General features: G+C 45.9%; 1 protein-coding gene across 1 annotated transcript in view; it reads left to right on the top strand.

Annotated features, from left to right (window-relative positions):
* The window catches only part of CELSR3 (cadherin EGF LAG seven-pass G-type receptor 3), a 297,920-nt gene that overhangs the window by 209,335 nt on the left and 75,638 nt on the right, over positions 1-12,947 (top strand). Inside the window, exons 8-10 of the mRNA XM_068254819.1 lie at positions 40-203; positions 4,614-4,739; positions 10,997-11,166. Coding sequence (XP_068110920.1) covers positions 40-203; positions 4,614-4,739; positions 10,997-11,166 — 460 coding nt within the window. The remainder of the gene's footprint in view (positions 1-39; positions 204-4,613; positions 4,740-10,996; positions 11,167-12,947) is intronic.

Consider the following 12,947-nt stretch of genomic DNA (forward strand, 5'->3'; position numbering starts at 1 on the left):
ATTCAAGATTTGGGATTGACCCCAGTATTTCCTCTCTAGATCTCTGGACCTAACAGGTCCTCTCCTGCTTGGTGGAGTTCCTAACCTTCCTGAGAATTTCCCAGTCACGCACAGAGAATTCATTGGCTGCATGAAGGATCTTTACATCGATAGCAGGAAGATCGACTTGGCTTCCTACATCGCCAACAATGGAACAAATCCAGGTATGACACTACCTTCAGACCAATCAGAATGGGAGAGTCCATTACTGAGTTGTACCAGAGCCATATTAGGTTTACAGCATGGGATTATGGGATACCTAACACTGCTGCATCAGGGGCTGCTTGTTATCCATATTCTTCCAGGAATATAGCTGTAATCAAAAAACCTTATACCTACCAAAGACCTACCTAAGTTAAAGGATAACTATCTCTAAAAAGTGTAACATGTAAGACACACACACACACACACACACACACACACACACACACACACACACACACACACACACACACTCACACTGTATATTGCTCTCAGAGTAAAATGCACAATTTTTTCCTATGGTTTTATCACTTTGACTGTTCTGACAGGTTTTGGACTAGTCCATCTCCTCATGGGGGAGTCTCTTTATTCACAAAAGCACCTACTGAACTGCAGTTGCTCAGTCCAACTGTCAAAGCAGTGTACAATTGAGTAGGGATGCTTGCTGACATCATTGTACAGATACTTTCTAGGTAATGATTTTGTAAATAATAAAAATAATGCTGAGAATACCTAATGAGGAAATGGGCTAGTCAAAAATCGGACAGATCTGTCATTACTAATGCATGTTATCATAGCATTGGTCATGCTAGTCAAGTACCGCGGGTCCCACTAATAGCGTAACTCGTGGTACACAGTGAAGCTAGTAAGGGTAATAAAGCTGCCCAATGTCACATAAAAAAAACACACTCCAGTGTGAATAGAGATACAGTAGATTAAGTTATAATGGAGCCCTAGGAAAGGTAGTAGATTTGGCTCCACCCCATGATGCTTTTAGTAAGCTGAAATGAAGATAGGTCAGAGAAAGTGGCAGGTGGCCGTCTTGACAGCCACCAGGCCCCAGGCTTCTGCCTAGGTTGGCTGGGGGATCATCTTGCTCTGAAGTGTGAACCAGCCCCAAGTGCAGAATGCATCAGTTAGACTCTGAGCAAATATTTCCCGCTGCTCACATATTCCAAACCCTACCCACTGATTAGCAGAAAGATGGAGAATCGGTCTTCAATGCTGTCAAAGCTGTGAATAATCTGCGGCCCGGATACCGGGAGAAGCTACTTCTTCTTAATTGATGATCCCCAGGATTCAGTTTATAACATGTGATGTATAGGCCTCTCACATGCTCACCCAACTCTGTGCAACTTACCCCCATGGGCAGCCCAAGAGGCCCCATCCCTGGACATCATCATTATCATCTGTCTCCCAGAGACTGAGAATGCATAATTTTATTGTGCTGCTCTTTCAGTCCCATGAAGGAAAAGCAGTATAAAAATGTATTATAATATGGCAAAAGTTACCCGCAGAGGCTCCGGAATATCATCTGACTACATCGCAACCTCTCAGACTTTACAGTAACATGGAACGCCCTGTTGCAGACTACTGCAACGCCCTGTTAATCGGATCTACAGATAAGGTTCTGCGCCCCTTACAGCTAGTACAGAATGCTGCAGCCAGACTCCTAGCCAATGTCCCCCGCAGCTCACACATCACCCCAGTACTGCAAACTCTTCACTGGTTGCCAGTAAAATGGAGAATCAATTTTAAGATCTGCCTGCTGACATTCAAGGCTCTACACCACATGGGACCCAAATACATAGCGGATCTATTGGAACTTTATGCCCCTCCACGCACCCTCCGCTCTGCCAACAAGATGAAGCTGGTTATTCCCAGGATACACTTAACATTTGGTGCTCGGGCCTTTTCCTATGCAGCCCCTACTCTATGGAACTCACTTCCACAATCAGTACGAGAGGCTCCTTCTCTGGACAGCTTTAAAAAAAGGCTAAAAACTCACCTCTTTTCCCTAGCCTTTGAGACTGCATAATGCAGGGTCACAGCGCTTTGAGTCCCCAGGGAGAAAAGCGCTATATAAATATTATTGTTATTGTTATTGTTAATTATGAGGAGATGACCGCAGTAGTGAAAATGGCCGTGAAACCGGAAGTATATTCTCTATAATGTTGGTATCAATAGACTGTGTTAGAGCCTACATTTAAAGTGGGATGAAACTATGAGATAGGAAAAATAGAAAAGAATGATTCTGCTGGTTTCCATCTTTACTGTTTACTTCACTTCCGTGTGATGCACAAAGTGACATCACTTCTACCTTTTTTTTTCTTTTCAACCCCGCTCAGTGTTAATTTTCCCTCCCTACTGACACAGCTTACTGTTCCTCCCACAACAAACATCACATAGACAACAGGCTTACATCACTGTGTAGACTTCAAAGGGAGGTGGGGATTCAATTACCTTCTGGTCATAATGTCCTTATCTTATCTGAAATAGGAAGCTTTCTATTATTAGCATGCTGATATAAGCCAAAAAAAACCCGCAAATCTTCTCACAGTCCTGCTGGCAATTCACAATTCCTACAGTTAAGCAATGGCACCCAGAGAAGGTAAAAAGAAAAAATATGGGGGACATATAAGGGCCTGTTTAAATTGTACCTGAGACGAATCAATGTTAAAGTTTTATACATACCTGGGGCTTCCTCCAGCCCCCTCCGCCGTGATCACTCCCATGCCGTCTTCCTCCACCTCCTCTTCCTCTCGTTACAAGCCCTGTAAGTTTGACCAGTCAGCGCAGTACGGGCTGTGCACACACCCCAGTCTCGCTCCCTTGACTGGGAGCGTTCTGCACCTGCGCAGTTGTACTGTGCAGACGCAGAGCGCGGCGGGGCACACGCGCCCGGGCCGCACATGCGCAGTGCGTACCGACTGGTCAAACTTACGGGGCTTGTAACAAGAGAAGAAGGAGGGGGAGGAAGACTGTGTGGGAGCGATCGCTGCAGAGGGGGCTGGAGGAAGCCCCAGGTATGTATAAAACTTTAACATTGATTCGTCTCAGGGTCGCTTTAAGAACAAAAAAGGGGTTTACATATATTTTTGAGGACAATATCTCTGACGCTGGCGCTCACAGTTAACAGCAAATCACCTTACGTGTTCACTGCAGTATACAACCAAATTTCCATCTTATATGAGCCACATATATCTATGTATAGTACATGAAAGAATCCACCAGCTCATCAAAAACAGAGTCCAAATAAAACAGTTCTCCTCGACAAGTTTATAGCATAGAGTATTTCCACGGGCTCTCCCCCGTTAGTTGGCCAGCTGGCAAGTGCGTCCCCCGACAGCCTTAGGAGTCCTGATCGCCGCACACTCGGTCACCCACGTTCTCCTCCGCCCGGGTTCACGCCGCTTTCCACGTGTGTATAGCGTAGTGTCTTCTGCGTCTAGGCGGGGGACTCTGTTTTTGATTAGCTGGTGGATTCTTTCATGTACTATACATAGATATATGTGGCTCATATAAGAAGGAAATTTGGTTGTATACTGCAGTGAACACATAAGGTGATTTGCTGTTAACTGTGAGCGCCAGCCTCTGAAATATTGTTTTCAATTTTGTGTGTGTGTGTGTGTGTGTGGGGGGGGGGGGGGGGGTGAACCAGTTAACCTCCTGGGCGATACAATAATATCGCCAGGGGGCGGCGCAGCGCTTTTTTATTTTTTATTCTTTTTTTTTAATCATGTAGCTAGCCTAGTGCTAGCTACATGATAGCCGCTGTGCAGCGACATCCCCCCACCCCTTCTGATTGCCTCCGGCGATCAGAGCAAACAGGAAATCCCGTTCAGAACGGATTTCCTGTTTGGCTTCCCCCGACGCCATGGCGACGATCGGGATGACGTCATCGAATCTGTGACGACAGAGGGAGTCCCGATCCACCCCTCAGCGCTGCCTGGCACTGATTGTCCAGGCTGTGCACAGGGTCTGGGGGGGGGGTTGCGGCACTGCGGGTTTCGGCGAATCAGCGCTGAGCAGCGGCGATCGGTATGTACACGCAGCTAGCAAAGTGCTAGCTGAGTGTAACAAAAAAAATTATGCAAATCGGCCCACCGGGGCCTGAGAAATCCTCCGCGGCGGCTTACCCCGAGCTCAGCTCGGGATTATCGCCCAGAGGGTTAAGTAAGGTGAAAAGGAACACGGTAGTATCAGCGCGCAGTGTGTTTTGTATAATATATTTTTGGGCAATTTTTTTTTTTTATGTTACAACCCCCTTTAAGCCTCGTACACATGCTGAATGGAACTTAGCTGAGGCGACTATTTTATCTGTTTTTATTTTACAACAATCTATCACGTGCAGTACCCCCGACATCGTTTCAAGACACGCATGCCTGATTATTAAATGACAGCGATGCAGCACCGCATTGTACCCCTCCTTACCCTGCCTGTTATATGACGCTACATGGGGTTGTAGATGGTTTTGGGGGGGGAGGGGGGGTTGTGATCCCAGACTGTCAGATAGCATATCCAACTAGGAGTGAACATATAAAGTGAATTGTGTATACATTATGCTGAAGGGTCTGTTTTTTTTCTATCAGGGTGTCATGGCAAGCAACCCTTTTGTGACTCAAACCCGTGTAAGAATGGGGGGACATGCTCGGCTCTCTGGGGAACCTACACCTGCGACTGCCCATTGGGGTTCGGAGGAAAAGACTGCAGGATTGGTGAGTACTCTGAAATGTGTGTTTATGCTTATACCAGACGTGGCCACATTTTTTAGGCTAAGAGCCATATCACTGTTCTTGAGAGTGCTAAGGGGCCGAACTAGCAAAATTAAACACAATTTTTGCTGATTTCCGTTAGGTACACTATAATAACCCATATACCGTGTGCAGTTAGAACAGTGGCGGCTGATAATCAGTGGCTGTTACTGCTGCTGGCACAGTGGCGGCTGCTAATACATGGCTGTTACTGCTGCTGGCACAGTGGCAGCTGCTAATCAGTGGCTGTTACTGCTGCTGGCACAGTGGCAGCTGCTAATCGGTGGCTGTTACTGCTGCTGGCACAGTGGCGGCTGCTAATCAGTGGCTGTTACTGCTGCTGGCTCAGTGGCGGCTGCTAATCAGTGGCTGTTACTGCTGCTGGCTCAGTGGCGGCTGCTAATCAGTGGCTGTTACTGCTGCTGGCTCAGTGGCGGCTGCTAATCAGTGGCTGTTACTGCTGCTGGCACAGTGGCAGCTGCTAATCGGTGGCTGTTACTGCTGCTGGCACAGTGGCGGCTGCTAATCAGTGGCTCTTACTGTTGCTGGCTCAGTGGCGGCTGCTAATCAGTGGCTGTTACTGCTGCTGGAACAGTGGCGGCTGAAAATCAGTGGCTGTTACTGCTGCTGCCACAGTGGCAGCTGATAATCAGTGGCTGTTACTGCTGTTAAACAGGAAGTAGTGTGTATAAGCAGTTATACAGAGGAGGAGACCAGCGGCAAGTGATCGTCGATTGGAACGCAGCGAGGTGAGTTGCTCAATAGGAGGCTTGCCTGTGCTAACTCTGTAGTGGAGGGGGGAGCCCGGAGGGCGACCCGGGGAAAGGAAGGGAGGGAGAGGTTGGCCACCCTCCCCACAGCCGCGGCTCCCCCCTCCATAATGACGCCCCTCCTCAACGCTCAGAGCGGCCGCACACCCCTAGAAACGGGGCTGTAACTGACCACTGTCGGGAACATACACGCACCAGATCAGAACTCCTGATAAATCCATCCTATAGGAGCACCTTCCTCTTTCCCTGATCATACAGTGTACTTGTTTCATCAGATGGGACAGACCTCCAGCTGGCCTGGTCTAGCTCTTCCTGTGAGAAACACACACAACTGCAACCCAGGCCTCATGTGTGGGAAGTAGTGTTGCTCTTAAACCAGCACAAAAAACAAATATCATTTTGGAAGAGGGACAAGCGTTTCCTGGCCTGGGAACCAACAGTCATTGTCGCATACACTGAGGAAACCAGATGCAGGGTGCAGACATCCTGTGCCCATCAAGAGATTTATACCATAAATTACAAAACCTACAAGCCACAGAGATGAAAACAGACAGGGGCCAAGTACTAATTATCACTCATTATATCTGTACATGCGTTTAACTGATTAAGCACAGTTTGACGTGGGGTTGCTTTAAATGAGAAGGAAGATGCTGCCCTCTAGAGGAAGGAAATAAAAGTATCAGTCCAGCATCACTCTGAAAAAATCCATTGAGAGTTTAATGCGGTAAAAAAACCCTGACATAATATTCAATAAAAACATGTTTTCATAATATTTATATGCCATATGGTTATCATATTTGCATTTGTGCATAGGTGTTATTATTCATTTAGAAATTATACGTTCCTAAAAGTTTGCTTTGTGAGCTAACTTTGCATTTTATTCATAACTGGTTTTATTCATTATGTATTGAAGGCAGAAATGCTTTCAGTTTCTATCTGTGTCCAGCAGCTTCTGCACAGTCAGATAATGTGTCACCTTCCTCACTTGATATAATTAAAGAGAATCTGTATTGTTAAAATCGCACAAAAGTAAACATACCAGTGCGTTAGGGGACATCTCCTATTACCCTCTGACACAATTTCGCCGCTCCTCGCCTCATTAAAAGTGGTTAAAAACAGTTTTAAAAAGTTTGTTTATAAACAAACAAAATGGCCGCCAAAACAGGAAGTAGGTTGATGTACAGTATGTCCACACATAGAAAATACATCCATACACAAGCAGGCTGTATACAGCCTTCCTTTTGAATCTCAAGAGATCATGTGTGTGTTTCTTTCCCCCTGTTCTCATGCACTGAAGTTTCAGGCTGCTCGTTTCTTCCTGCAAACAGCTTTGCCCTTGTCTATTTCCTCAGTATGTGAAAGCCCAGCCAGCTCAGAGGACGATTTATCCAGCTTGTAAAAGATAAGCGAGAAGAGAGAAGCTGCTCTAATCTAAATATCACACAGGCAGTGTGCATAGAGGGCCTGGAAGAAGGAGTTCATAGCAGAACCACAACACTGAAGAACTTGGCAGCCTTCCAGACACAGGCCGACAAGTCTGACAGGGGAAAGATACATTGATTTATTACAGAGACTGTGATAGTAGAAAGTGCTGCAGTAAGCTAGAATACATTAGAATAGCTTTTGGAACTTGTAGGATGATAAAAAACAGGATGCAATTTTTGTTACGGAGTCTCTTTAAGTAAACACTAGATAACATTATCTCCACTTCAGATGCGTCCACATTTCTCTGCACTGAACCTTCCAGCCCTGTGTGTAACCCTTTGAATGCTGTTCTAGTAATAAAAAAAAAGGCTGGTTGTATATAATATGCTGTAAATAATTTTTTAGAGCGAAGAAGAAATGCTGGGTTTCATTCCACTTTAATGGACACCTGAAGTGAAAAAAAATGACTGTATAAAGGTTTCAATATTAATTTCCTTTTTAACAATGCAGATTGCCTGGGAGTCTAGCTGATCTTCTGCCTCTAATACTTTTAGGCATAGACCCTGAACAAGCATGCAGATCAGATGTTTAACTGAAGTTTGACAGGATTTGCTGCATGCTTGTTTCGGGTGTGTGATTCAGACACTACTGATGCATGAAAGATCAGCAGGGTGGCCAGGCAACAGGCATTGTTTAAAAGGAAATAAATATGTTTCCATATCCTTCTCATTACAGGTTCCCTTTAAAGGATACATCAGGGAATTAAAAAAAAAAATCATATTTACTTACCTGGAGCTTCCTCCAGCCCCTGGAAGTCTATGGGGGAGATTTATCAACACATTACCAACAGTTTTATCTTCTTAATCTGTTCTAACCAGCAGGGAGAACAGTTCTGCATGATAATAAGAACCTTCTTAAATCCTAGTAATAGTGGAAGTTTAGCGTGGATTTCTAGAGCTGCACTACAGTTTAGAGAAGTGCAAATACATCCCTAAACTGGCGCAGATTAAAAGAAGTGCATGATAGCAGTTCTACAGATGTAGAACTGCAGGCTAGACATGATTGCAGAGTGCAGGCTAGGCATGATTTGTGAAGGGATCCTCCCACCTGCTGAATTCCTCCTCACTCAGAACCTGCTGCTATCAATACAGCAGGTGTGTTGGTTACCTAAGCAAAAGCAATTCCCCTCACACACTGCCCTGTCTGAGAGACCTTCCTAGCTCCTCCCATTATAACAGTTTTAGAAGGAATCTGCAATATCTAATGATTTCTTAAGATACCTGAGACAGTTCTGTACGGATTTCTAAAAATCTACTAATATTTGGTCTCAGACACTCTTGATAAATCTGGCCCTATGTGTCCTTCCCCGCAGCTCCGATCCAAGCCAGACTCCCGGGGTCCCCTCCAGAGCAGCTGCCGGCCTGGCTAAGTTCAGCCAACTTGTGATCATATCTCCGCCAGTCGGGCGTAACAATAGGGGATGCAGCCCCTGGACCCGCGGCGGGCCCGCTCATGGCCGTTTTGGGGGCAGGAGGGGTCGCAGCATGAGGGGAGAGCATTGCACATCGGCGGAGAGGGTGCACAGTCCCCCCCCTCCCTCACCTCGGGCTTTCCCCTCAGCGCTCCCCTCTTGCATCTATCACTGGCAGCAAAAGCGGCAGTCAGGACACATACCTCCATCCACAGCCGCCGCCGGAGGTTCCCATCTCTAAGTGCCTCACGCTACTTCCTGTTTAAACAGAGATCGGAACCTTAAGCGGTAGATCATTATTTATTTGTTTCTTTATTGTATTTTTAAAGCGCCAACATATTATGCAACACTAGACATTAGTTTAGGTTACAGACAATATTTAGGGGTGACATACAGCAATATGACAATACAGGAATACAAGAAAGACCAGATCACGCAGCACAGTATGAGTACAAGGTAATGATGGAGGTGTGTGATGCTGCCGCCGCCGCTGCTAGTGATAGATGCCGGAGGGGAGCGCTGAGAGGAGAGCCCGAGGTGAGGGAGGCCGATGTGTGGCGATACTTTCCCCTCATGCTGCGACCCCTCCTGCCCCTCAAAACGGCCCAGAGCGGGCACCCGGGGGGGGGGGGGGGGGCTCAAATTCTTGCAGGGGGGCCCAGTGACTTCTAGTTACGCCCCTGCCGCCCGTTATAATCATATGTATGAAAGAATACTCCAAGTGAAAAGATGCTCCCTCTCACTTTACTTTGCTCCCCAAGCTTATAAGGAGGTGTGTTTGAGACTAGAAATGAAGCACTTAAAAGCCCTGCAAATAATGCAGTCTCCCTGACACTTGGTTATGCAAAACTGAAGCAATCCCGAGAACCAAACATTGTTTTTTTTGTGTTCAAAATCTATTTAGCAGTAGAAAATGACTGACAATGATTTTATAAAATGACAGACAACAAACAAATGTCGGCTGAACATAGACGCAAAAGGCTTAACATGGTTTATCAAGGTTGGGAAAAGAATCAGCACACATAACGCACCAAACATTAACAAATAAGTCAACTCAGCAGTCATAAGTATTCACCGTTCCATTTCAGCAATAAATCCAACATGGGAGTTATAGAAAGAAAGTGCCAAGTGTATATCGACTCCTTGAGGGGTGTAAGCAGGGCCGGATTTACCATAAGGCACTCTAGGCACGTGCCTACAGGTGCCTGATGATGGAAAGACGGTTCGCTCCCCTCCCCAGTACCTCCCTCCCTCCTTCCCTATGCAGAATCCTGATGAGAGTGTAAAGGAGAGGTTACTCACCTAGCTCTCTGTATTCCACTGACGAGATCTTCCTTCAGTCTGGGGCTCCTCTAGCTACTTAATACTGAGGTACTTCTGGCTACCTAATGCTAAGAGCTACCTATGACGGGCAAGGGAAGTAAGGGAGAAGTGACAGCTGGGACAGCCAGCACACTTGCGGTTTGGTGGGGGTTTGTAAGTTCATGGAGGGGGAAGTCTAAGGTGCCAGGACATCTGTGCCTATAGGCTACTGAGATATAAATCCGGGCCTGGGTATAAGTGTATATCTTACTACACCTAAAGCTGCTCCTCCTCGAAAGATGATCCAAAGGTCCATGTTTTTTGCGAAGGCTTCACTGGTGTCCGCAAACCTCTCGTTTATTTTCTTGGAGATCATGGTGACATTGGCTATATGCTGGATCAGGCTGTGCTCAGGGTGTCTCGAGTAGGTTTGTGCCCTATTAGTAGTACTTAGGGCATTTGCAGAAAGGCCTGAGTAGCACTCTCGAAATCAGTGTATTGATTCTGGACCTGAAATATGAAACCTTAGGGCATTTCCATCACATGGAACCTTCTGCTTGGCAGCCTCTAAAGCACTGACTATGAACCGTAGGGTCTATCAGGTGTAGTTTTGTGGGTGTGATGTATGATCTGTGTAACACTCTAGGGCAGGGGTCTCAAACTCAATTTACCTGGGGGCCGCAGGAGGCAAAGTCAGGATGAGGCTGGGCCGCATAAGGAATTTCCCAATCGCGGCGCATCGCCGCCTCTGCCCGCCCCTCTCACTCTTCCTTCACAGAGAGGGGCGGAGAGAGGTGGCGATCTGTGCGGCTATTGACGTTAGGAGGGGCAGAGCTGAAGCTGAAAGCTCTGCCCCTTCCAGGAAATGCCGGCGGGTTGCCCCCCGGGCGATTTGGGGGCTCTGCAGCCCTCGTTTGGCGTTGGGGATGCGGCGGATTACTTGGGAGCACTGAAGCGAACTATAAGGAAGCTTTTGCCGGCGAGGGTTACAAAATATTGTATCGCGGGCCGCGAGTTTGAGACCCCTGCTCTCGGGGATGCCTCAATGTGGATGCTAGTGAGTCTTGCCTTGGCCGAAGTCTCCAAACTATTTTTTGAATTCAGGACAGTCACATTTATAAAGTAAGATCATTTTGTACCGTTGGAGTTCAGCCTTAATCATATTATCCAGTCAAATAAAAATCTGGAGTTTGATGGCTTCATAAACTTCAGATCATTATAACTGTACAAAATGTTTCCTTTCTCTTCCTCAGCGATGCACCACCCCTATCATTTCAACGGTAGTGGAGTCTTGTCATGGGACTTCAAAAATGAGATGAAGATCTCCATGCCTTGGTTCATGGGACTGGCGTTCAGGACACGAAAGGCCGAGGGGGTGCTGCTGCAAGTCCATGCTGGCCAATATACCACCATACTATGCCAGGCAAGTACCTCACCTCTACTATACAATGCTCCCAACTTGTCCCTCTTTTGGAGGGACAGTCCCTCTTTGGTAACCCTGTCCCTCTGTCCTCCTCATTTGTCCCTATTTCAGGACTTTGTCCCTCTTTCTATGTAAATATATGTATTTCTCTACTGAAAAATGTGTTTAATTGGCTCTAAATGTTATTCTCATCCTTTAAATTGATATACTTCTCTTTTTCAAAAGTTAATATGAAGGAAAATGAACCAGGATAGAAAGGACAAGAGTGGTTTTAATTATAAAACAACATTTTTCCTATGAAATATATATGGTATGCGCGACTAGTGGTGTGGCGGGGGTGTAATCAGGGGTGTGGTGTATGACTATAGAAGTAACATATGCTAGAAGTATTCATCTTAAAAAAAAAGTCTCCAGTCTAAAGGTATAAAGCAAGCTGCTAGTAATGTGATTAGCAGTCACTAGCAAAAGAATGGCTGATTTGCAGTACAGAACCTTCAATACATTGTGCTGAGCAATAGTACAGCTTACAAATTCAAAAAGCGTGCATGCAAAAAATTAAAAATTAAAGGTTGTGGTGGTTTAAAATTATGAGACCACAGTACATCATTTTAAAACTTTTTACACCTTTGATGTGACCTTTGCCCAGTTCAATTCAATTGAAAAACAAACAACATGAGAAAAACTATTGCATGTATGTTCCCACTCCTAAAACGACTTTTAGATATCCTACAGTTTTATTTTATGTTTAAAAACCTAAAAAATACATTTCATGTTTTATTATCTCTGCTCAATGATGCAGTCTTGTGTCTCAGAGAGCTAAATGATATGAACTATTAACCTTTTTTTACTTATCCCCCTGCACTCAGAAAAGCATTTTATGCTGGGATTACACCATACAATTTTCTGTTAGATTCTGTAATGCTGGGCATACACGGCGAGGTGCGGTGTTATCAATCGAGCTGCTGATGGCTCGATTGATAATATCCGACAGGTCCGATGACCTGCGGGATAGATTTCCCGCTCGATCCAGCTCGAGTGGCTGATAACGAGCGCCGGCGGGGACGAGCAGGAATCGATACGAGCGGGGACGCGGCGGGAGTCGATCCGGCAGCTTATCAGCCGCCGGATCGACCCGTGTATGCCCAGCATTAATTCAACATGTTGGAAATGTATCTATCTTACCATCTATCTGCCAAGCAATTAGGCATTGTTCTACTCAGTAGGAGATAACCAGAAGACAATGCACCAAAGATAATGACCATTCTCTACAGAAAATAATCTAATTATGCATTCTAACAGAAGAATCTAACAGAAAATTGTATGGTGTAATCCCAGCATTATGGCTGTAATCCCTAATGCTGGGAATACACGGAGCGATCCGGCGGCTCGATTAGCCGCCGGATCGACTCCCGCTCGTCCCCGCGGGCGCTTCCTTATCTTCGGATATCGAGCGGGGAATCGATCCGCGCGGTCATCGGACCTGTCTGATATTATCAATCGAGCCATCAGCGGCTCGATTGATAAGGAACTATCTCTCCATGTATTCCCAGCATTACGCAATAGTCCGACTGGATACCAACTGGAGAGGAACTGTCACTTGTTTACTTGGAACTCTTTCAGATAGAAAAAGAAGAAAAGCAGCACAGCCTAGTTATTTGTATGCTTGGCACTGTACATACACATGTCTATCTCATCATATCACATCGGGTACACTTTAATTACGTTCACTCTTCTTGGGAACACACCTGCCTTTAATTTTTAAAAAAGACTCCGATTAACCC

Source organism: Hyperolius riggenbachi, chromosome 9 (assembly GCF_040937935.1).
Source record: "Hyperolius riggenbachi isolate aHypRig1 chromosome 9, aHypRig1.pri, whole genome shotgun sequence".
Classification (NCBI taxonomy): Eukaryota; Metazoa; Chordata; class Amphibia; order Anura; family Hyperoliidae; genus Hyperolius; species Hyperolius riggenbachi.